The 22051-nt window shown below is 37.6% G+C and overlaps 2 protein-coding genes across 2 annotated transcripts in view; both read left to right on the top strand.

The window, feature by feature from the left end:
• LOC128990550 (caseinolytic peptidase B protein homolog) overlaps positions 1 to 14470 on the top strand; it is a 32306-nt gene extending 17836 nt beyond the window's left edge. The window contains exons 8-12 of the mRNA XM_054412962.1: positions 9128 to 9289; positions 9897 to 10053; positions 11039 to 11229; positions 11636 to 11786; positions 14124 to 14470. Of these exons, the coding sequence (XP_054268937.1) occupies positions 9128 to 9289; positions 9897 to 10053; positions 11039 to 11229; positions 11636 to 11786; positions 14124 to 14260 (798 nt within the window). The 3' untranslated portion in view covers positions 14261 to 14470. The remainder of the gene's footprint in view (positions 1 to 9127; positions 9290 to 9896; positions 10054 to 11038; positions 11230 to 11635; positions 11787 to 14123) is intronic.
• Positions 14471 to 19681: 5211 nt separating this feature from the next.
• The window catches only part of LOC128990214 (solute carrier organic anion transporter family member 74D-like), a 56244-nt gene continuing 53874 nt past the window's right edge, over positions 19682 to 22051 (top strand). Inside the window, exon 1 of the mRNA XM_054412507.1 lies at positions 19682 to 19993. The gene's annotated coding sequence lies outside the window, so the exon portion shown is untranslated. The remainder of the gene's footprint in view (positions 19994 to 22051) is intronic.

Below are 22051 nucleotides of genomic sequence, written 5' to 3'. Positions count from 1 at the left end.
AGTAGCCAAGATGATAGGAGCCCCACCTGGGTATGTTGGACATGATGACGTAGGTCATCTGAACAAGAGACTGAGAAAATGTCCTGATGCTGTTGTTATGTTTAAGTAGCCAAGATGATTGGAACCCCGCCTGGGTATGTTACACATGATGACGGAGGTCAGCTGACCAAGAGACTGAGAAAATGCCCTGATGCTGTTGTTATGTTTAAGTAGCCAAGATGATGGGAACCCGCCTGGGTATGTTGCACATGATGACGGAGGTCAGCTGACCAAGAGACTGTGGAAATGTCCTGATGCTGTTGTTATGTTTAACACATTCGCTGCTGAAAACCTTTAAACAGACGCTTGCCAATGGCGGCGAGGCCCGGGCGGAGCCCCGACGCGCTAACTGAATCAGCGATCGCTATTGGTATTGAAATATCTCAGTAAGACGAATCACAAAAGAGCAGTGGTGATTGTTCTGCGTTACTCCGAAAGTGGACGTAGTTCACTGAAACACCCAAAGGTAGCAGCACTGCCTGGATCAATAACCAGAGTCTTTGTAATACGGCTCGAACTGAGAAAATCCCCGAAAACGGGACAAAAGCATTGCCAGACGGGATTTTACGGGAAATCTTTGTACCAACCTACACCAGAATAAAGCTCGCATTATAAGCTACAGGCTGGTAAAGATTACAACGTTCCCCCGACAATGGCTGAACCACACTGATCCGGCAAACAATGCAATGCGCGCTCCCCCACCGGTGGACCCCCCGCTCCTCAGCTGAGACGTGCGGGGTCCACCGGTGGACCCGCCGCATCGAATGTGTTAAGTAGCCAAGATGATTGGAACCCCGCCTGGGTATGTTGCACATGATGACGGAGGTCAGCTGACCAAGAGACTGAGAAAATGTCCTGATGCTGTTGTTATGTTTAAGTAGCCAAGACGATTGGAACCCCACCTGGGTATGGTGGACATGATGACGGAGGTCAGCTGACCAAGAGACTGAGAAAATGTCCTGATGCTGTTGTTATGTTTAAGTAGCAAAGATGATTGGAGCCCCACCTGGGTATGTTGGACATGATGACGGAGGTCAGCTGACCAAGAGACTGAGAAAATGTCCTGATGCTGTTGTGCCAAAGGCATGGATTACATTAATATATTTAATGCCAGCTGGTTATAATTCATTTTGTTATTGTTTTGAACTTATAATTGTTACTATAAAAATACAAAAACTGTGAACCAAACTCTCAACTTATTTCATTTTTATCTAACTTTTAATCTTATAAAACTAACTAACTTTAAACTTGAACAACTAACTATTTGACACTTATTTCAGTTTTATCTAACTTTCAAACTTATAAAACTAACAACCTTAAACTTGAACAACTAACTATTTGACATGGTAGCAGAGCTGCAACGATCCACCTGTAACTGATCTTTATTTCACTTATTTGTACTGTCTAACTTCAACTGAACTTTGAACATGACGACTCGACTGAGGAAGAAGGCTGCCACTCTCACGGCACGTGTGAAGTCTACCCTTGCAGAGGCGACTACACTGCTTAACGCCGAGGACCCTTCAAGGAACGCGCTACTAGCGACGCTGGCAACTCTGCAAGGCTATTCAGCTCGCCTAGAAGCCTTGATGGAACAGATTGACCTAGACACAGCCAACGGGTCGGCAACTGTGGAGGGTACCGACGACGCCGAGGACCTTTTTGGTATCGTACTTGACAGTGAGCAAGTAATATCAACCTTGAAGGTAAGACTTGAAGCCTTCAACACGAAAGCTATCAATGATCATGCCAATAATTCAAATGGTCTTTCGTCCGAGCGAGTGTTGGAAAATCCACACAGTTTAGTACAACTGCCCAAACTAATCCTTCCCATGTTTGAAGGTAGCATTCTTAAATGGCAAGAGTTCTGGGACTCGTACAACTCTGCCATTCACAGTCAGCAATATTTAACTAAAGTAGATAAATTCAATTATCTTAACTCCCTTTTGAATGGAGAGGCCAAACTATGCATTGCTGGTCTACAATTAACTGCTGACAATTATGACGTTGCCATTTCTTTACTCCAAGAAAGATTTGCTAACAAACAACTCATAATCAATTCGCATTACAAAGCCTTGATGGACTTAAGTCCCTTAAAATCGAACGACACTGGAAAACTTAGGAACTTATTCGATGTTATTGACAAACACATCAGGTGTCTACAAAACTTAGGCGAAGATACCAACTCGAATTTCTTTTTTTCTCTGATTATGAGGAAACTTCCTCTGGATATAGTCATAAAAGTAGAGGAAAACAACGTAGATAATAATCTTGATGCCACTAAATTATGTAGTATAGTAAGAAATATAATCGTAGCTAGAGAAAAGTCACAACTTTTATTAGGTTTTGGATCAACAAAAACTTCTATCCCACCATCAGAAAACGGAAACTACTTTCGTAGCTCAGAAAAGGGTAGTTTTTCAACTACACAGGCCCTTCCTTCGACCGAAAACAGAACTGCAACCTGTATTTTCTGCAAAGACGCCCACTGGAACGACCAATGCCAGAAGTATAAAACTGTTGAAGAAAGAAAAGGTAAGGTCAAAGGTCTCTGTTTTATTTGCCTGAAGAGTGGCCACAACTTAAAGGATTGTAAGGTAAGCAAACCTTGTGTATATTGCAAACAAAGGAAGAACCATCATAGAAGTCTTTGTCCCAAAAGATTTTCACAGTCCCTTAAGCCTCCCGAAAATTGTGCTGTCAATCCCGAAGTCTGTAGCGAACCTTCTCTTGTTACGGTTCATGAAAATGTGATTTTGCAAACGGCTAAGGTTTATTTGACGAGTAATGGCTTGACAGAGCCTGCTAAAGTTTTGTTTGATACCGGGAGTCAAAGATCTTATATCTGTACTAATCTTGCATCAAAACTTAAACTAAAGAGCGATAACACTCAAGTTTTATCTGTATTTACCTTTGGTAATAAAGATGCAAAAACCTTTGAAACACAAAATGTAACTACCGGACTCATACTAAGTGATGGTAAGGTTTTCAATCTCAGTTGTAATGTAGTGCCCCAAATCACGGGAAAGTTAAGCAGTACCTCTAGTATTGATGTTTCCCAGATACAATCTCGGTTTCCATCCCTTACTTTTGCCGAGGGTCAAAATGAGGATTCAGTCATTGACTTGTTAATAGGAAATGATTTCTACTTTGACCTTATAACTAATGAAAAGATCGAAGTACACTCTGGTTTGTATCTAATAAGATCTAAGGTTGGCTGGATTTTAAGTGGGAGGGAAAAATCGCCAAATGATGCAAAATCAAACACTTACTCTACGTCCTTTCTAACTATGTCACAACCTACAAATGTTTTTAATTTAAGGAATCATTTTGTGGAACCAGACTCACCGTTTGTACAAGATTTGCATATTAAAGACCTATGGAGTTTGGATAGTATAGGGATTCGTGATTGCCCTCATCAAAATGATGATGATATAGCTTTGGGTCAGTTCAATGAAACTATTAAGCTTGAAAATAGTAGGTATTCGGTTGGTTGGCCTTGGAAGGAGTATCCCCCTGACTTACCAAAAAACTACAATTTGTCTCTTTCAAGACTTAACTCACTTTTGTACCGTTTTAAAAACAAATCTAGTGTGCTTGAAGAGTACGATAAAACAATCAAGGATCAACTCTGTAACGGAATTATTGAAAAGGCTCCTCCTAACGATGACTTAACAGTTTGTCACTATATCCCACACCACCCAGTTATCAATGAGTGTAAAATCACAACAAAACTAAGAATTGTGTATGATGCATCATCAAAGAGTAAAAAGACAAATAACAGTTTAAACGATTGCTTGTACCGTGGACCGGTAATTTTAGAAGATTTGTGTAGTCTACTTCTCAGATTTAGTATGAATCCTGTTGGTATTGTTGCGGACATCGAAAAAGCATTTCTTCAATTAAATTCACAGGAATCTGACAGGGATGTCACTCGTTTTTTGTGGCTTAAGGATACATCCTCTCTTTCACTAGACAACAATGTTGAAGAGTATAGATTTTGCAGAGTACCATTTGGAGTAATTTCTCGTCCTTTTCTATTGAATGCAACTATACAACATCACTTACTCCACTCTCAACTTTCTGGGGTTTCTGAACGTTTGAAACATTCATTTTATGTCGACAACATGATTACTGGAACTCAAACCAGTCAGGATGCGGTTATTCTTTTCCAAACGAGTGAAACTATTTTTTCACAAGCTAGTATGAATCTAAGGGGTTGGTGCTCTAATTCTAAGCTATTTATGGCAAGTATTCCTGATGATAAAGTTACTAATGAAAATGAAGACAGTGTTTGTGTATTGGGAATAAAATGGGATACAATCAAGGACACGCTCTCTGTAAAACCAGTTAAAGTTGAACCTTGTGTTGTAACGAAGAGGACTGCACTGAAACTAGTAGCTTCCATTTTTGATCCTTTGGGTTTATTTACTCCTGTAGTTTTGAAAGCTAAGTTATTCATTCAAAACTTGTGGCTTGAAGGCGTTGATTGGGATGAAGAGCTGAACTCAGAACTTACAAAGGTATGGATGCAGATTCAATCAAACCTACTTAAAATTCCTGAGGTATGTATTCCAAGATATGTTGGAATCATTGGTGATACTTTAGAGTTACATTGTTTCACTGATGCATCTAAAGATTGTTACGCTACAGCTGTTTATTTGCGATTAAAGAGTAATAATACATCCACGACAAAATCAATACTTATTTTCTCTAAATGTCATGTAACCCCTAAGTCTAAGCCAAACATCACTATACCACGATTGGAATTACTTGGTGTTTTAATTGGGGTGAGATCATTGAAGTTTACTGAAACTGCGCTGAAGACTTCTGTGACACGAAAAATACTTTGGACAGACTCACAATGTGTTCTCCATTGGTTGAATACAAATAGGATACTACCAAAGTTCGTTGAGCGAAGACTCTCAGAAATTAAATCACATACCGATGTAGAGTTTCGTTACGTACCTTCTAGTAACAATCCTACAGATTTGGCGACTCGCGGATTGACTATTAATGAGTTGCAGGAGAGCCAGTTATGGTGGTCAGGCCCTGAATTTCTAGGTTCATCGGAACATGAATGGCCACGAAATGACTTTAATCAAATCACTTCAATGTCAGAACAAACTTACCAAGACACATTGAACATTTGTGAACTTCCCACATCTAACCAAGATGTTATGGCTGCAACTCAAGAGTCCACAAGTAAAGGAAGTCCTTTTGACATTGATTGTACAAAGATCTCGTCTCTAGATAAACTAATTCGAACGACAGCATATTGCAAACGAGCTATTAAAGCATTCAAGAAACTTTCAACTCCATTTACATCCAACAAATTGAGCTTCGAAGAGCTTCATGAGTCTACTTTATGTTGGTTGAGATACATACAAAGCTTGCATTTCAGCACTAGTATTAAAAGCTTAAAACTTGGCAGGACTGATCATCTCCAAAAACAGTTAGGGTTGTTTTTGGATGAATATGGAATATTGAGATGTAGAGGAAGACTTCAAAATGCTTATTTGTCATCGGAAATGAAATTTCCTGTGCTTTTACCTAAAAATGACCACTTTACCAATTTGGTAATAAATGACTATCATGTAAAACTACAACATGTTGGTGTTCAACATACTTTATCGGAAGTCCGAAAACACTATTGGATTATTCAAGGAAGATCTCAAGTGTCTAAGATTATCAGACAATGCAGAAGATGGGATGGAGGTCCATTCAAAATGCCGTCTTTCCCTCCCCTACCAATGGAACGTGTTACCCAAAATATTCCTTTTTCATACACTGGTCTAGATTACTTTGGTCCGTTGTACGTGAAGAGCAATGAACTCACTGATGACTCAAGAAAGGTATATGGTTGTATTTTCACATGCTTAACTGTTAGAGCTATTCACCTAGAACTGGTCAGTGATATGACGTCAAGTGAATTCTTGTTGGCTTTGAAGCGATTTGTAAGTAGAAGAGGAAAACCTTTGGAGATATATTTGGACAACGCTCCACAGTTCAAACTAGCTTCTTCATTCTTAGAGAATATCTGGGAAAACAACTTCGTAGATGATGACATCTTATCTTTTGTACATAGCAATGGCTGTAAATTCAACTTCATTCCTGAATTCGCTCCTTGGATGGGAGGATTCTACGAACGGCTCATTTCTAGTGTAAAACAATGCTTGAAGAAAACTATTGGACAATTGAAGTTGAGATACACACAGTTAGAAACTGTATTATACGAAACTGAGGCCATTTTGAATTCAAGACCTCTTGTGTACGTTTCTTCCGAAGACATATGCCTCAGTGATGAAATCATAACACCCGGACATTTTTTTAATTTCCATGGTAAAAATGGTTTGATTGGAAATTTAAAGTCACATAACATCCAAACTAACAAGGACTTAAAAAGAACATCAAGAAAAAACATTCTTGAAATTTGGAAAAAAGGAGAAAATGTGTTAAGTTTATTTTGGAAGATCTGGCTTCAAGATTACTTAATGAGCCTACGTGAAAGAAAAACAACTGAAATGAAGCAGAAAAAAGGAACTACAACAAACAAACCAAATGTTGGAGAAACTGTTCTGATCCATGAAGCACTACCACGAGGAAGTTGGAAAATGGGCAGAATAGTAGAACTTCACTCAAGTCGAGACGGAAAAATAAGAAGTGCTACAGTAATTCTCAGCTCGAAGAAGAAAGTTGTACGTCCCTTAAATCTCTTATATCCACTAGAAGTGAAGAATTATTAGTGTTTGTCCTTCGCCCGGAGTGTGCCAAAGGCATGGATTACATTAATATATTTAATGCCAGCTGGTTATAATTCATTTTGTTATTGTTTTGAACTTATAATTGTTACTATAAAAATACAAAAACTGTGAACCAAAATCAACTTATTTCAGTTTTATCTAACTTTCAAACTTATAAAACTAACAACCTTAAACTTGAACAACTAACTATTTGACAGCTGTTGTTATGTTTAAGTAGCCAAGATGATTGGAACCCCGCCTGGGTATGTTGCAGATGATGACGGAGGTCAGCTGACCAAGAGACTGAGAAAATGTCCTGATGCTGTTGTTATGTTTAAGTAGCCAAGATGATAGGAGCCCCACCTGGGTATGTTGGACATGATGACGGAGATCAGCTGACCAAGAGACTGAGAAAATGTCCTGATGCTGTTGTTATGTTTAAGTAGCCAAGATGATTGGAACCCCGCCTGGGTATGTTGCACATGATGACGGAGGTCAGCTGACCAAGAGACTGAGAAAATGTCCTGATGCTGTTGTTATGTTTAAGTAGCCAAGATGATTGGAACCCCACCTGGGTATGGTGGACATGATGACGGAGGTCAGCTGACCAAGAGACTGAGAAAATGTCCTGATGCTGTTGTTATGTTTAAGTAGCAAAGATGATTGGAGCCCCACCTGGGTATGTTGGACATGATGACGGAGGTCAGCTGACCAAGAGACTGAGAAAATGTCCTGATGCTGTTGTTATGTTTAAGTAGCCAAGATGATTGGAGCCCCAACTGGGTATGTTGCACATGATGACGGAGGTCAGCTGACCAAGAGACTGAGAAAATGTCCTGATGCTGTTGTTATGTTTAAGTAGCCAAGATGATTAGAACCCCACCTGGGTATGTTGGACATGATGACGGAGGTCAGCTGACCAAGAGACTGAGAAAATGTCCTGATGCTGTAGTTATGTTTAAGTAGCCAAGATGATAGGAGCCTGCCTGGGTATGTTGCACATGATGACGGAGGTCAGCTGACCAAGAGACTGAGAAAATGTCCTGATGCTGTTGTTATGTTTAAGTAGCCAAGATGATTGGAGCCCCAACTGGGTATGTTGCACATGATGACGGAGGTCAGCTGACCAAGAGACTGAGAAAATGTCCTGATGCTGTTGTTATGTTTAAGTAGCCAAGATGATGGGAACCCGCCTGGGTATGTTGCACATGATGACGGAGGTCAGCTGACCAAGAGACTGAGAAAATGTCCTGATGCTGTTGTTATGTTTAAGTAGCCAAGATGATTGGAACCCCACCTGGGTATGTTGGACATGATGACGGAGGTCAGCTGACCAAGAGACTGAGAAAATGTCCTGATGCTGTTGTTATGTTTAAGTAGCCAAGATGATAGGAGCCTGCCTGGGTATGTTGCACATGATGACGGAGGTCAGCTGACCAAGAGACTGAGAAAATGTCCTGATGCTGTTGTTATGTTTAAGTAGCCAATATGATTGGAGCCCCAACTGGGTATGTTGCACATGATGACGGAGGTCAGCTGACCAAGAGACTGAGAAAATGTCCTGATGCTGTTGTTATGTTTAAGTAGCCAAGATGATAGGAACCCGCCTGGGTATGTTGGACATGATGACGGAGGTCATCTGACCAAGAGACTAAGAAAATGTTCTGATGCTGTTGTTATGTTTAAGTAGCCAAGATGATAGGAGCCCGCCTGGGTATGTTGGACATGATGACGTAGGTCATCTGACCAAGAGACTGAGGAAATGTCCTGATGCTGTTGTTATGTTTAAGTAGCCAAGATGATAGGAACCCGCCTGGGTATGTTGGACATGATGACGGAGGTCATCTGACCAAGAGACTAAGAAAATGTCCTGATGCTGTTGTTATGTTTAAGTAGCCAAGATGATTGGAGCCCCACCTGGGTATGTTGGACATGATGACGGAGGTCAGCTGACCAAGAGACTGAGGAAATGTCCTGATGCTGTTGTTATGTTTAAGTAGCCAAGATGATAGGAACCCACCTGGGTATGTTGCACATGATGACGGAGGTCAGCTGACCAAGAGACTGAGAAAATGTCCCGATGCTGTTGTTATGTTTAAGTAGCCAAGATGATAGGAACCCGCCTGGGTATGTTGCACATGATGACGGAGGTCAGCTGACCAAGAGACTGAGAAAATGTCCCGATGCCGATGTTCTGGTTGATGATAGTATGTTATGTTTAGGTAGCCAAGATGATTGGAGCCCCGCCTGTGTATGTTTGACATGATGACGGAGGTCAGCTGACCAAGAGACTGAGAAAATGTCCTATGCTGTTGTTCTGGTTGATGATAGAATGTTATGTTTAGGTAGCCAAGATGATTGGAGCCCCACCTGGGTATGTTGGACATGATGACGGAGGTCAGCTGACTAAGAGACTGAGAAAATGTCCTGATGCTGTTGTTCTTTTTGATGAAGTTGACAAAGCTCATCCTGATGTTCTCACAGTATTGCTTCAATTGTTTGATGAGGTTTGTGAAAAGATTTGACTGTAAATACTGCATAATAGTTCCTGTTTACAGTCAGCCCTTGATAAACCGTTATAGATAAACTGTGATCAATTTAGTATTTATCTTGATTTAGCAGTGGTTTGGTTTTTAAATGTTTCCTTTTCCTACCAACACGATCCTGGTAGGTAAACTGTTTCAGGATGATCATACAATATTTTATTGAACTATATCTTTAAAATATTACTACAATAATGTTATAAATGTAGGCTATAGTTCAAAATCTGATTTAAGGACTTTTAACTTTATCATTCCTTTAGCAACCTTACTGTCTGATATGCGTCAGCCACTTTGACTTTTTGACTCCACTGAAAAACCTTAAGAAAAATAATCTGATATCTGCATTCCTGGTGAACTTGAAAGTCACCTTAGTTAGAGCCTCTTGACGAATTGCTGTCTCTCAGTCGACTTACCAAAGTAGACAGCCCAAACTGACTCTATCTTATTATATTCAAATCAAAGAGCACATGTTCAGCTCATCCTGGTTTCTGCATACATAGTGGATCACCTAAAAAGACCCATTCCAAGCATGTGGCAGTGTCCTGTGACTAAACACTTTTAACTTATTTAGGGTAGGTTGACAGACGGAAAGGGAAAAACAATTGAGTGCAAGAATGCCATATTTGTAATGACATCAAACCTTGCGAGTGATGAGATTGCAGAACATGCATTGCAGTTACGACGGGAAGCTCAGGACCTCATGAATCAGAGATTGGAGGGAAAGTTTGGTGAGTTGATAATTGTCTACAAAGTGTCTGACGTTGTAAAATGAAGTTATATAACACTAAAATGATAAACCTAGATTTTCAGGCTGAATTTCTGCATTATTAACTATCAAATTAGTAAACAAGCAGAACCGATTTGTAATTATTAATTAAGATGACCAACTTGTGGTTTTAATTATTACAGGATGAGTGTAGAATAGATTGAGACTGATTATTTTGCTTAAGCTTCGCTCACACGGTGCGAGTTTACAAGCTACTCGCCAGCGTGTAAGAAGCCAGCGAGTTGGCGAGTGTGCTTGTATTTGTTCACACGGAGCTTGTCCACTCGCCAACTTGCAGACGTGTAGAAAGACGTCGGCGAGTGCGCTTGTAGTCGTTCACACAATGCTTTTTCCACTCGCTCAGTAGCTAGCTTGAATTAAATCCTCCGACATCTTTGAATAACATGCGCACAAGCACAAGCAACAGTGTTCACACTGGGCTACTTTACACGCCTACTCGCTCAAAAGCTGGCGAGTTGGCGTGTAAAGTAGCGGCAGCGTCAACTTTTTCCAGAGCTTTTTTACAAGCAGCTATTGAGCAAGTACGTCGTTCTTACTGAGCTATTTTACTAGCTGCGTGTAAAAAAGCCGACGTGTAGCTTGTAAACTCGCCCCGTGTGAACGAGGCTTTAGTTAGTGGTTAAGATCAGCTGTTTCTTTATGATCCCAATGGCAAAAGACTGCTGGCTTCAGCTTCTAACCATCAGTGACTTTTCAGATATTTTAACCAGAACTAGAACAGCTCAGCTGCCCAGCTATATTCTATAGAGAAAAAAACATAGAAATACTCGGAATTCTGTGATATTATCCTCATGTTGTTTTGAATTAATTCAATGAGGTACCTATATTTTAGTTTTTTTTTCTGAACATAACTTACTTTATAAGCTTGTATTATGTTTATTCAATATTTATAAAATGTTCTTGTATAATGAAAATATTTATTCCAGATGAAGAAACCTCTTCAAACATAACTATTTCTCGCCACTTCAAAGACAAAGTTGTTAGACCAATTTTGAAGAAACATTTTGGCAGAGACGAATTTCTTGGACGAATCAATGAAATTGTTTACTTCCTTCCTTTTTCAAATGCTGAACTTAACAAGTTGGTTTCAAAGGAGCTGTGTACTTGGGCTAAAAAGGTGAGTAAATAAATGTATAACAGTTGCCAAAGTTTTTGTAGTGTTTAAACAAACAAGTCAATAACAATGATCAAACTGCAAACTCTTTTTGAATGTTAGATTGAATACCGTTTTACTATTGTATAGATTATCAACACAATTCTATCCTTTGTGTCCCAAATGCTAATATATCTACATTGAAAAACTAAACCTTCACTCACAAATCTGTGCAAGCAAAACTAATCAAAAACGGCTAAAAACCGAATCTAGAACTAATGCTTAGAACCATTATGTTGTGCTTTGGGTTTACAAGTATTGTGCGGACTGTTAGGTTGGATTAATGTTACATTGGGTACCAACGGCAGACTCTTTGTGTTGGGTCATTTTAAGGCAAGATCATTATTTTAACCGTCCTTTTTCTCATCAGGCGCAAGAGAAACACATGATTTCGCTAGAGTGGGAGAGGAGAGTAGAAAGTGTGTTAGCGGAAGGGTACGATGTTCACTATGGAGCTCGAAGCATCAAGTACGAAGTAGAGAGACAAGTAGTGAGTCGGCTGGCGGCTGCTCATGAGAGAGGTAATCTATAAATACACCTGTAAACTTCTTTATATACAGTAGACTCTCAGTAATCCGGCAGATATAGGACCTTGATACTTAAAACACGTCTCCGAAGATCGTGTAATCGGAAACCCCTATTACCGCGACCGGGCATGACGACGATGATGTTTCCGTAATCGTGAGAATCGTTGATAACGTCTAGCATCCGTGAAAGATGTTCATGATTTTGCCACGATCGTGCATGACGACGATGACGTTTCCAACCCGCGGGAGGTAATAATAACGTCTAAACGTCCGCGGGAGATGTTCATGATGTTGCCGCCATTGCGCATGACGTTTCCGTGACCGCAGGAGTAGATTATGATGTCTAAATGGCCGCGGTAGATGTTCATGATTTTGCCGCAATCGCGCAAGACGACAATATGTTTCCGTAACTGTGGGAGTAGATTATGATGTCTAAACGGCCGAGGAAGATGTTCATGATTTTGCCACAACCGGATTGCATTGCCGGATTAGAGAGGGTCTACTGTACATTCATAAGAAAATCAGATTTACACTTAGATACATATTCAGTACTTCTTAGAATAGATAAGTTGACCTAGAGACTCTCTCATTCTTCTCAATATATCCATACTGCCATCCACTAATATAGCATAAACATTTAAAATTACCTGAAGGAATATTATGTGCTAAGTATTCAGTTTTGTCAGCCTGACAAGCCTATCAGTCAGTACTTGGCCTCATCAACAAAGCCGATTTGGTAGCAGGTCCACTATTATAAATGGGCCCAGTGGCACAACTATATTAACTGAGAAGGTTTGTTGGGTGCACAAGGAACAGAAATTCCCCATAATGTATGTAGAGAGGGTCACAATTACCTCTCTGGCTCATAGCGCATCATATGCAAACCGCGGGCCTGTTCAGTAGGTTTGGTACGCAGCTTCCTAATTATGACATCTCTTATGAGGCTTCAAGACTTCCTCACACCTCCAGGCCTGATGCCACAAACTTGCCTTAGGCTTTCTACTTGTTCTTTTTCTCCCTGGAACATTCTGTTGTGTGTTTAATACTTTTGGGTTTCCTTTATTCCTATTAGAAAAAGTTTATTGCTGTACTTAACCTATTATACAATGAATTGATTAAGAAATATTAACAAAAAACCCTCCTTTGAGCTTAGCTTTATAAATTTAATTTGTAATTTTTTCTTAATGATTTGATGGTCACTCCACTTGCCCAGAGTCCCAACTCATAAATTTGTTCTATTCTTTGTGCTATTTCTGATATTGGTGAAATAGCTAGGTGAAATATATAATGATTAGACAGTTAGTTAACATGAAACTAATTTAATTGGGAATAAAATAGAATGCATCAACTGAATTTAAACAGGTCAAACTATAAACAAACTCATAACAATATAGAAATATAACATTAACCCTTTCAGTGCTATGAAACGATATATCGTTGTTTTAAAAAATCTCTAAGGGATATAGAGAGGAAGGTTATTTTAACAAAAAATAGCAAAACGGCCATTGGTGACCTAGGATACACTATCAACCACTTAGCTAAAAGATTCGCCCAATCCGATGATTTCGAGGTGTACATATGTCTAAAAAACCAAGGATTATGAACACCTCACTATGCCCCAGTGGTTGGTTAACATAGGAACAGATGGCGCTGCAGATGGTTGTTCAATGCGTTACTAGGTAGCAGCACCAGTTAGTCACGAACTATTTAGATGCAATCTTTTAGTTTAAACACAACAGTGATCATAAATGTGTTCCTGAGACTTTGCTGCAAAACATTAGTTTCCCTAAAATGGCTATATTACGATAACCTCGTCCAACTAAATCAAGGTTAAATTCAATGTTACATTGTAAACTATATGTCTTTTGATTTTATGAGATTTTGGTTTCAAATAATGCTATCAGAACATAAAAATTTATAGGAAAACCAGGAAAATTACAACAAAAACTAAGTTTTATTTAATGTTTACTACAAATAGCGGGATTTATCTTTCTTATATATTTTCTTATTGTGTTATTATTCAAAATTAGCCTAATTAATAAAATAGTGACAACATGACAGTTAAAATTCAACGACAGGTAATGGAATTAAAAGGCAAACAAAAAAGTCTTACAAAATATGAATTATTGGCCTAGCACTGAAAGGGTTAACCATATGCTATAAACAAATTAGGCAGGCAAATGAAAGTTAGACATTACAAAAATTTCTACATTTCACTCTTTTTCCTGAACGTTCTAGCTTTGACATTACGCATTAAACTATCAAGGCAATAAAAACTGAATTAAGATTAATGATCCTACTTTTAAATTTTGTATATATTTTCTTCTACAGGAATCATTGACAAAGGATCTTCAGTGTTAGTTACCACCCACCAGCAAGACGAAGATAGCAAACCTCTTTTGAGGTTTCGAGTGAAGAAAAAAGGTGACAAAGTGTTCACCGACTATGACGAACATTTCTTATCATAGATTAAATCCACCAATAAAACTTATTTGTTAATAATTTGTTAAATATTTTTTAAGGTTGTAAAGTAAATTTTGATTTTATTACCTGAAACATGGTAATTTATTATCCAGTTATGAAGTTACTAGCATTTATTTAAAAACAATGTTTTGTTTAAAATAGTGGATTTTATTATTTACAAATACAGTTAAAAATAAAACCATCATGAATGTTGAGCGCTATGTGTTTTAAACATGACCTTGACTGATGTCCCATGCTCTACTAGACCATCCGCATCCTATTCTGATATAACATAGTAACTGAGTATCAAGCTTTGCTCGAGGAAAATCATTACTATATTCTGAAAGCAGTCTTTGGTCAATGTCATTAATTTAAATCATCTTTTCCAGTCTATTTATATTCTGTTAAAATCATAGTTGACTTTGTTTGTGTATGCAGCAGCTATGATTCTTGTATACTTATCTACATTGTTTTGTTATTTTTTTTAACCAACACACTTATTAATCTAAAAATATCTAATGGTGTACATTTGATAAGCACAATGTAGACAGACCATAAGACCCTTTTGGAACTTGTTCTTGAAGCAAATGTAAGCGTAGTTTTAAAGGTTTAGGTGTGTAAAAATTTAATTATGAAGGTCGTATCTTACTTTATCTCAAATTTTCACCCTTCCTCCATCAGTATTGACATATCAAGGTCTCCACCTTTCAGCTTATTTTATGCTCAGCTATCGATATAGACAATAGACGAATTTCTATATTTGTGATTTCTCAAAAGAAATACAATGGCGTCATGTTTGTTTAGATCTCTTGCTTTACAAGTATTTAAAAGATTAAAGAGTTCTTTGATTGAGTCAACAGGTTGTTCCATCACCCAGTCCCGTAGTCTTTGTTTTAGACGTCTTGGGACAGTGTAATGATAATCTTGCAGCCGATATAGGATGGCTTCTTACTGAACTGAGTTATAACGTGTGCTGGAAGGCTGAAATCTGTTGCTCTTCAGGTCTGGTATGGGTGAAAAACTCCAATCCTGTAAAGGTCCAGCTATGGTCAGTGTATAGAACAACCACACTGATGTAAAGTGCTATGACGGTTGAGACCTTAAGCGCCTCTGCAGCTATCTGCGAGGTAAACATCCATGAGAGCCCTAATGGCCTTGTGAAGTACCAGGATTTTGTTAAGGTTGGTTTCAGATGTTCCTCCCCATGATATCAACCCATACCTGAGATGGGACTCCACTAAAGAAAAATATTTGTCTTATCTGCTTGCATGCCTGCAGTCGATTTAATCCTTTTCACCACATGGATCCCGGCAAAGAGCTTTTTTGTTAAGGTGTTAATATGATCTGTCCATAGAGAGATCAGCATCAATAGTAACACACAGGAGTTTTTTTTTAGGCAATATTGTAGAGCTTTGACTTATGATAACAGAATATCTGAATATAGTTCTTGTGCTGTGTCATTTCTAACAGTAGTGTGTTCTAGTATAGTGTATAATGTTATTCTGTATTCCACATAGCCAATGAGGTGTAGTGGTTAGCATACTGATCTTCAAACCCATAATACCCGGATCGAATCTTGTTGGTAGCGTTATATTTTTGTATTCTAATATTTCTTTAGTTAGAATTTGAGGTATTTTCAATTGTATTTTTTTACTAGAATGTATATTGTACATTTAACTATTTTTTCATTCATGTCTACAACAAATCCATTAATTTAAGTAATAATGTAAAATGGAATAGGCCTAAGACTATACTTTCATGAGAAGTCTAAGAAAGAAAATACTGTACATTTGTTGACCACTTAAAGGTTACTCATCTATACTGCTGAATACTGTACACCCTCAAAAGATGAAGCAAAACATGTAGAATGATTGCATTTTAGTTTTAATTAACACCAAATAAGCAGTTGGAGCAACTTTCATCAGGCAACCTTATTTTACTTTTTTTAAACATATATATATTTTTTACTAATCTCCAATACTCTTATATGAGCAGTGTTTGTTTGTATGTATGTATTTATTTATGTATACTTGCAAAAATATTTTGTAAACGGCTTCAACGATTTCCTTCAAATGTTGTATGTAAATAATTTATTTCTGGCCCAGAAACGTGTTTAATGCAGTTAAAACTGCCAATAGAAATCAAACTACGTAAAAAAATGAAATTGAAAGTCACATTTTTTTACATTGGCCTTGTGGGTTGCTAAGTAACCAGTGTTGGTCGAACAAAATAATAAGGAAAATGTAAACAAAAGACTTAATTAACATGTGTTCATAACAAGCCATCAACAGTATACATATATATATCAGGAAGCTCACCAGCAGATGCTGGGGTGCTAACCCTAGTGTCCTCACAACCTCAGCTTTAGCGCTCAGTGTGTCGGCTGTGGAGCACGCTGCACCAGTATGGAATGCATCGTCACATGCAAAAAAGGTTGACATTGCAGTCAATGACATGGCTCAGATTGTAACTGGGTGTTTGAAACCAATCCCAGTACACAAACTCTATCCTATCATAGGGATCGCCACTCCATCAATCCGACGTGATGTCGCTGCCGACGCAGAAAGGACTAAGTGTGACGGCTTCGGTCCAGAAAGAGCTTTTTATCACGGACACGAGTCCTGGATGGATCACTCTCAAGCAATCGGGTGGCAAGGTGGGAGGCCACGTTGACTAACCCTCTCATACTAGCCAGGGAGGAACTGGCTCCTGGTGGAGGCCTGCATTACACGGTGTGGAAGACCCTAAATCGAATCAGGGTCGAGGTACCAAAATGCAAGACAAACATGCAAAAATAGGGTCTCTCACCAGATGAAGAAAACATCTTTTGTGCGTGTGGTGCTGTTCAGGTTCCTGACCATCTGCTGATCTGTCCACGCCTAGACCAGTCTTGCACATTAAATGATATTTTACAAGCGAATGACAAAGCCATTTCGGTAGCTAAGTTTTGGAAAAGCGAAGTCTGATTTCCGGACACGGAAAGAAGAAGTAACAGTATACTGTACTAGCAAATTACAAAATACAGTACAAAGGAAAAAAATTCTGTTATTACTATTGAGCAAAGATTACACTGAAGAAGATTACTCGATACAGGGGAAAATACTTCTAATCAAATACTGATAATTTAACCTAGCTCTCTCCCACGATAACGTAATCCCCGAAGTACTGAGGCAATTTATTGTTAGAAAACTTTTATTTAGCAGTGAAATAAATATTTAAAAATATTATTAAATATATAATGGACAGCTGTATTCAGTTGAATCAGTATTAAAGTTAATTGTATTACAGTATAATATTTAAAGTAAACAATATTTTATAGAAAACGGCTTTGACGATATTCTTCAAATATTGTAAATAGTTTATTTCTGGCCTTAAAACGTGTTTCATGCAAGAAAAATCAAATTACGTAAAAAAAGAACTTGAAAGTCAATAATGTTTAACAGTGAGGCTTTAATTTGGCAACGAAATTACAAATGAAAATCAATAACATCAACAAAAGGGTAGAGTTATTACTCCCCAGTCCCCTTTGCTTTCTCTTAATCTCAAACAGTAATCCATAGTTACAATTAAAGCAAACAGCTGATTATAAACAAATCCTAAACGAAAGAAGTTTTCAATTTATGGCAGACGCTCTATCATGAGGTAATGTTTAACATATTACAAACTAGCAGAGTGCCTGCCCTTCGTAAGGGGTTGGCGTATAAGTATAAAATGCTTGTTGCAGTTATACTTTGTGCTTAATGCTATTGAATATCATAGAACCAACATGTGTAGTTGCAACAGCTGACACAATTCTTTTATTCCTTTTAAATATGAATACTCAGAAGGTTAACATGGGAAACACCAGAGCAACTGGGGCTGAACCCAAAAGGATTTTTGAGATAATAATGTGTCTATATGTTAATCGGGAATGTGAGCTATCATCAGCCCAATCCGACCAGAATTTTTGGTGTTTACTTGTCACAAAGATCCATCCATACATCTTCACTTTCTCACTTAGTACAAAGACTGCAACATTTTTTTATTTTTATAAATGCCATTGACAAAACATTGCTTTTAGCGGTAATTTAATTGTTAATGAGTGGTGAGCATTAAGATAAATAGATTGTGGTGAGTGGTGCAATTAGTGGTTGGTACAAGGTACATGATTCTGTGCACCACTGTCAGTGTCAAGAGAGGTTATAAATGAAAACATAACCTCTCTAAGTAGTTATAGTGATTGTTAGTAATTAAAAAATGTTGTAGGTATATAAAACATCATTTAAAAAATAAGTAGGCCTAATACCACTTTAAGAAATCTTGTCTCAATCTGTCAAACTAATGAAATGGAGCATTCATAGCTTTTTCCTGATACTATCAACAATCAATCTTGAACTCCAAACAAATCCACTACACTGACTAACTGTGCCGGTCCAGCAACAATAGGCCCATTATCAGCTGTGAAGGAAATAGCAACAATGCTTTCGAGTTCATCAACCAATCATTTCAATCTCAGACTTCGAGGGATTTATGTTCTACTGGTGAGGGATTTTATCCCTGCACGCGGTATTTGATAAATGATGGATCCTGCGATGCTGCATTTACAGAATATCTTTTCATCAGGGTTGTTAGTAAATATTTGAAAATGGCCATTTAAAAACTAAATATTCTTCAGTTAATCCAAAATGTATATTTTCTTCTGGTAGTCTACTTCTATAGCTGACTGTACCAGTGAGTGGAGTAAACGAACAGACTAACTTGTAAAAAAATACTTGGTGGAGTGAAAGATCGTGAAGTGAATGAAACATCTCGACTTCAGTTGATAGATAACAGTGATAGACCATTAGATAGTAAAATGTAGTGTCTTTTAGTATAAGTGGATCCTTCAATTCAGAAAACATTCTCTGTGCCTGGGATGAGAGAGTGAGAGATATATTTTTCCTAGCATAGATTAAAGAGCCATGCACATTATTTGTTTCAACATGCTTGATTGTATTATATATTTTATAGGTATAGGGTACAGGCCTTCTCTTGATTATGTTAACAAAGGTTTGGAGAGAAAACTGTCATATTTATTTGTTTTCCTAAATGGACCTGTTGTTTGGGCTGTAAACTTGTAATATAATATATTTTTTCAAACAGCAACAAAATTTATACCTATTTCAATCTTTTTAAACAAATATTTTTTTTTATTACCAACTAATTACTCTCATACTTACCAAAACGTGTATAAACCTGGAAAGCAATAGATACAAAATTACCATTCTCCTAAGTGAATAACTCACAACACAACTAAAATTGCACACTGGGATAAAATTGGGATAACTTTCAATCGTGGTAAATCTCTTGCCTGCGGTTGGTGGTTGGCACAACTGCGAGCCAACAGTTGCGCAGTTCTCGTCCAGGTGGCAGCACTGACAGCCACTTGTGCCAACCTAACATTACATAACCAGACCAAGAATGTTGTGGTGAAAGTGTATTCGTATTCTGACCACGCCAGCTGATCGTTCCCCGCCGGTGTGGTGTGAGTGAGTGACAGAGGTGGTGCGCCATTCATGTCTTCGGATTGTTGTGGCCAAGTGCAGGACAGTTTCGGACAGATTTTCCGCGCGGTTTTCGACACGCACGGCGGTTCTGTTATCCTTATCTTATCGATCGTCATGTCAGTCGTCAGTGCCTTCGTTTGGACCGGCGGCAGAGAGCGACGAAATCCAAGTGGCAGTGACAACGCCAAACACTAACTTACCCGTTTGTTTACGGTATGCCTGGAATGCACTTATGAATAGAAAATGTAGAAGGGTAGTTTTAGCAATTAGAGGTTAAAAATAATTATGGGATAAGGGCGAAAAAGGTGAAGATATTTGAATGTTTACGTCTTATCAGTATTGCATGATTTTGAATAGACTTAAATTTTGTTAGTTGTGTTATTTACTGTTAATTGATTTTAAAACTGCATCCAATATCCAAATAATCCATCAAACACTGCAATAGTTTTACAAATGTCTTTTAACACGCAATTTACTGTTATGTTGATCGTAACTGCGTTTTAATGCATCATTATAATGTAGGCCTAATTCGAGTAAAAGACTTTGGAAAATTGAGTTATTAAATGGAGATCTACTGCTTTACGAAAATATAACTACCTACTGTACAATAAGAGTTTTATTCATTTGTCTAGCATTAAAAACTACGATATTGTCATTAGAATGTCTAGTCTCACACCCAATAATCAATTTAGCGTCTACATTTGTAATTAATAGAATAATTATCTTATGTAAATGTGTAATAAATAACACAATTACCATTTACGCCGTGTTTTGAACTTCTTTCAAAATCTTGATGTTAACTTGTCGTGTTGAACAAGGTTAAATACCAATCACATTTTATTCGAATCTCACACGCGATAGCATATTGATTTTGCGACTGTTTAAATGACAATTAATTGTTCAGTAAGATTCGTATGAATCAAAATATTCCAATGCATTGCATTTATTTACAATGGAATCGTGAAACATGGGACGGACTAATTAATGATCCTATTTCAAGCAATTAATTCCATAACAAGTAATCCCAATGAACCAGCTTTAATAATTTTTTATGGTAGGTACATACACACTCCAACGCTTTGTCTCCTCATTCTTATTTTTACTTCTTTTATTATCATGAGCGAATATGAAAGATTTATTTAGCACTTGTCGCACAATTCACAATTTAACGCAGAAATTAACAACAATGAACCACGAACCCTGGGAAATTGTTGTAATATGTCTCTATATCCTGATCTTAAAATTCGTTAGAACTCTACGAAATGGTGTTACCGTGTCAAGCTTATTAAAAAAGTCCAAGGAAATAAATAAAAAAGTTACAGTGCTTAGGCTATTCTCGAATAATTGTTTACCTTTTTCCAAAATAAATTTTAGACTGCCACGCAGTTCAATGACAAATCAGATAATTTTGTAAAACTATTTGATAAGCTTATTTATCCGACAATAATACCATGAGAAATACGTAATATTCTACAGTCATTTTTAAAGGGACTAAAACATTGCTCAAAAGACCTGTACAATGGGAAGGCTATACGTTACACTCCTTTTATCAAGACTAAAATATTCAAAAGATTTATTTGCCATGCAGTACAAAAAATTCAATAGGCTTTGACACATACATATATCAATTAACTGCTAAATAATTTTTCTATTAAATAAATTTTAGACTAGTTTAGTAGGCTATTTAGTTTTTCAAATTCAATCTAACTGTCAAGCTATAAATAACCGTAACAGCAGTTAGTCGGCATGCGGCATGTGCGCCATTGAGAGATGAACGTTCATTTAAATATTAATCTCACTTTCCAACAGATGTTAGTTCATCCGTCACTTTCACTCAACCGACTTCCGGAACGGAACTTGGCTCGTTTTAATTCAAAGCTATTTGCTCAAATTAATCTTGATTATAAGCAGTACCTAACACGTTATAAATACGTAATAGTTTAATGAAAATATATTAATTTATAGCCTAAAAGCTCCGGCATAATATCGGATAAGAACGCACGCAAACGAGCTCTTTAGCTAATCCATAAGGATGAAGTGTTTAAATCAGAATACTAACTATATTGTATGCCAAAACTAAGATCTGTCTAAGAAAATGTTACAGTTTTAAATTTTTGCATGGTATCATTGAAATCTGTTTACATTTTGATTGGATCAAGGCACATAGCCTATATTGAAGGCTTTGTATGGATATGGTACAAACACTGGTTTAGTACTGTATAACGTCGCCCTGTCGTTATATAACATACCAAATAGCACACTGACAAAGGT

Source organism: Macrosteles quadrilineatus, unplaced genomic scaffold (genome assembly GCF_028750875.1).
Source record: "Macrosteles quadrilineatus isolate MER2022 unplaced genomic scaffold, UCM_ALF_1.0 Scaffold_3__2_contigs__length_128488019, whole genome shotgun sequence".
NCBI lineage: Eukaryota > Metazoa > Arthropoda > Insecta > Hemiptera > Cicadellidae > Macrosteles > Macrosteles quadrilineatus.
Note: the sequence above shows the minus strand (reverse complement) of the source record. Positions and strands in the feature narration are given on the sequence as shown.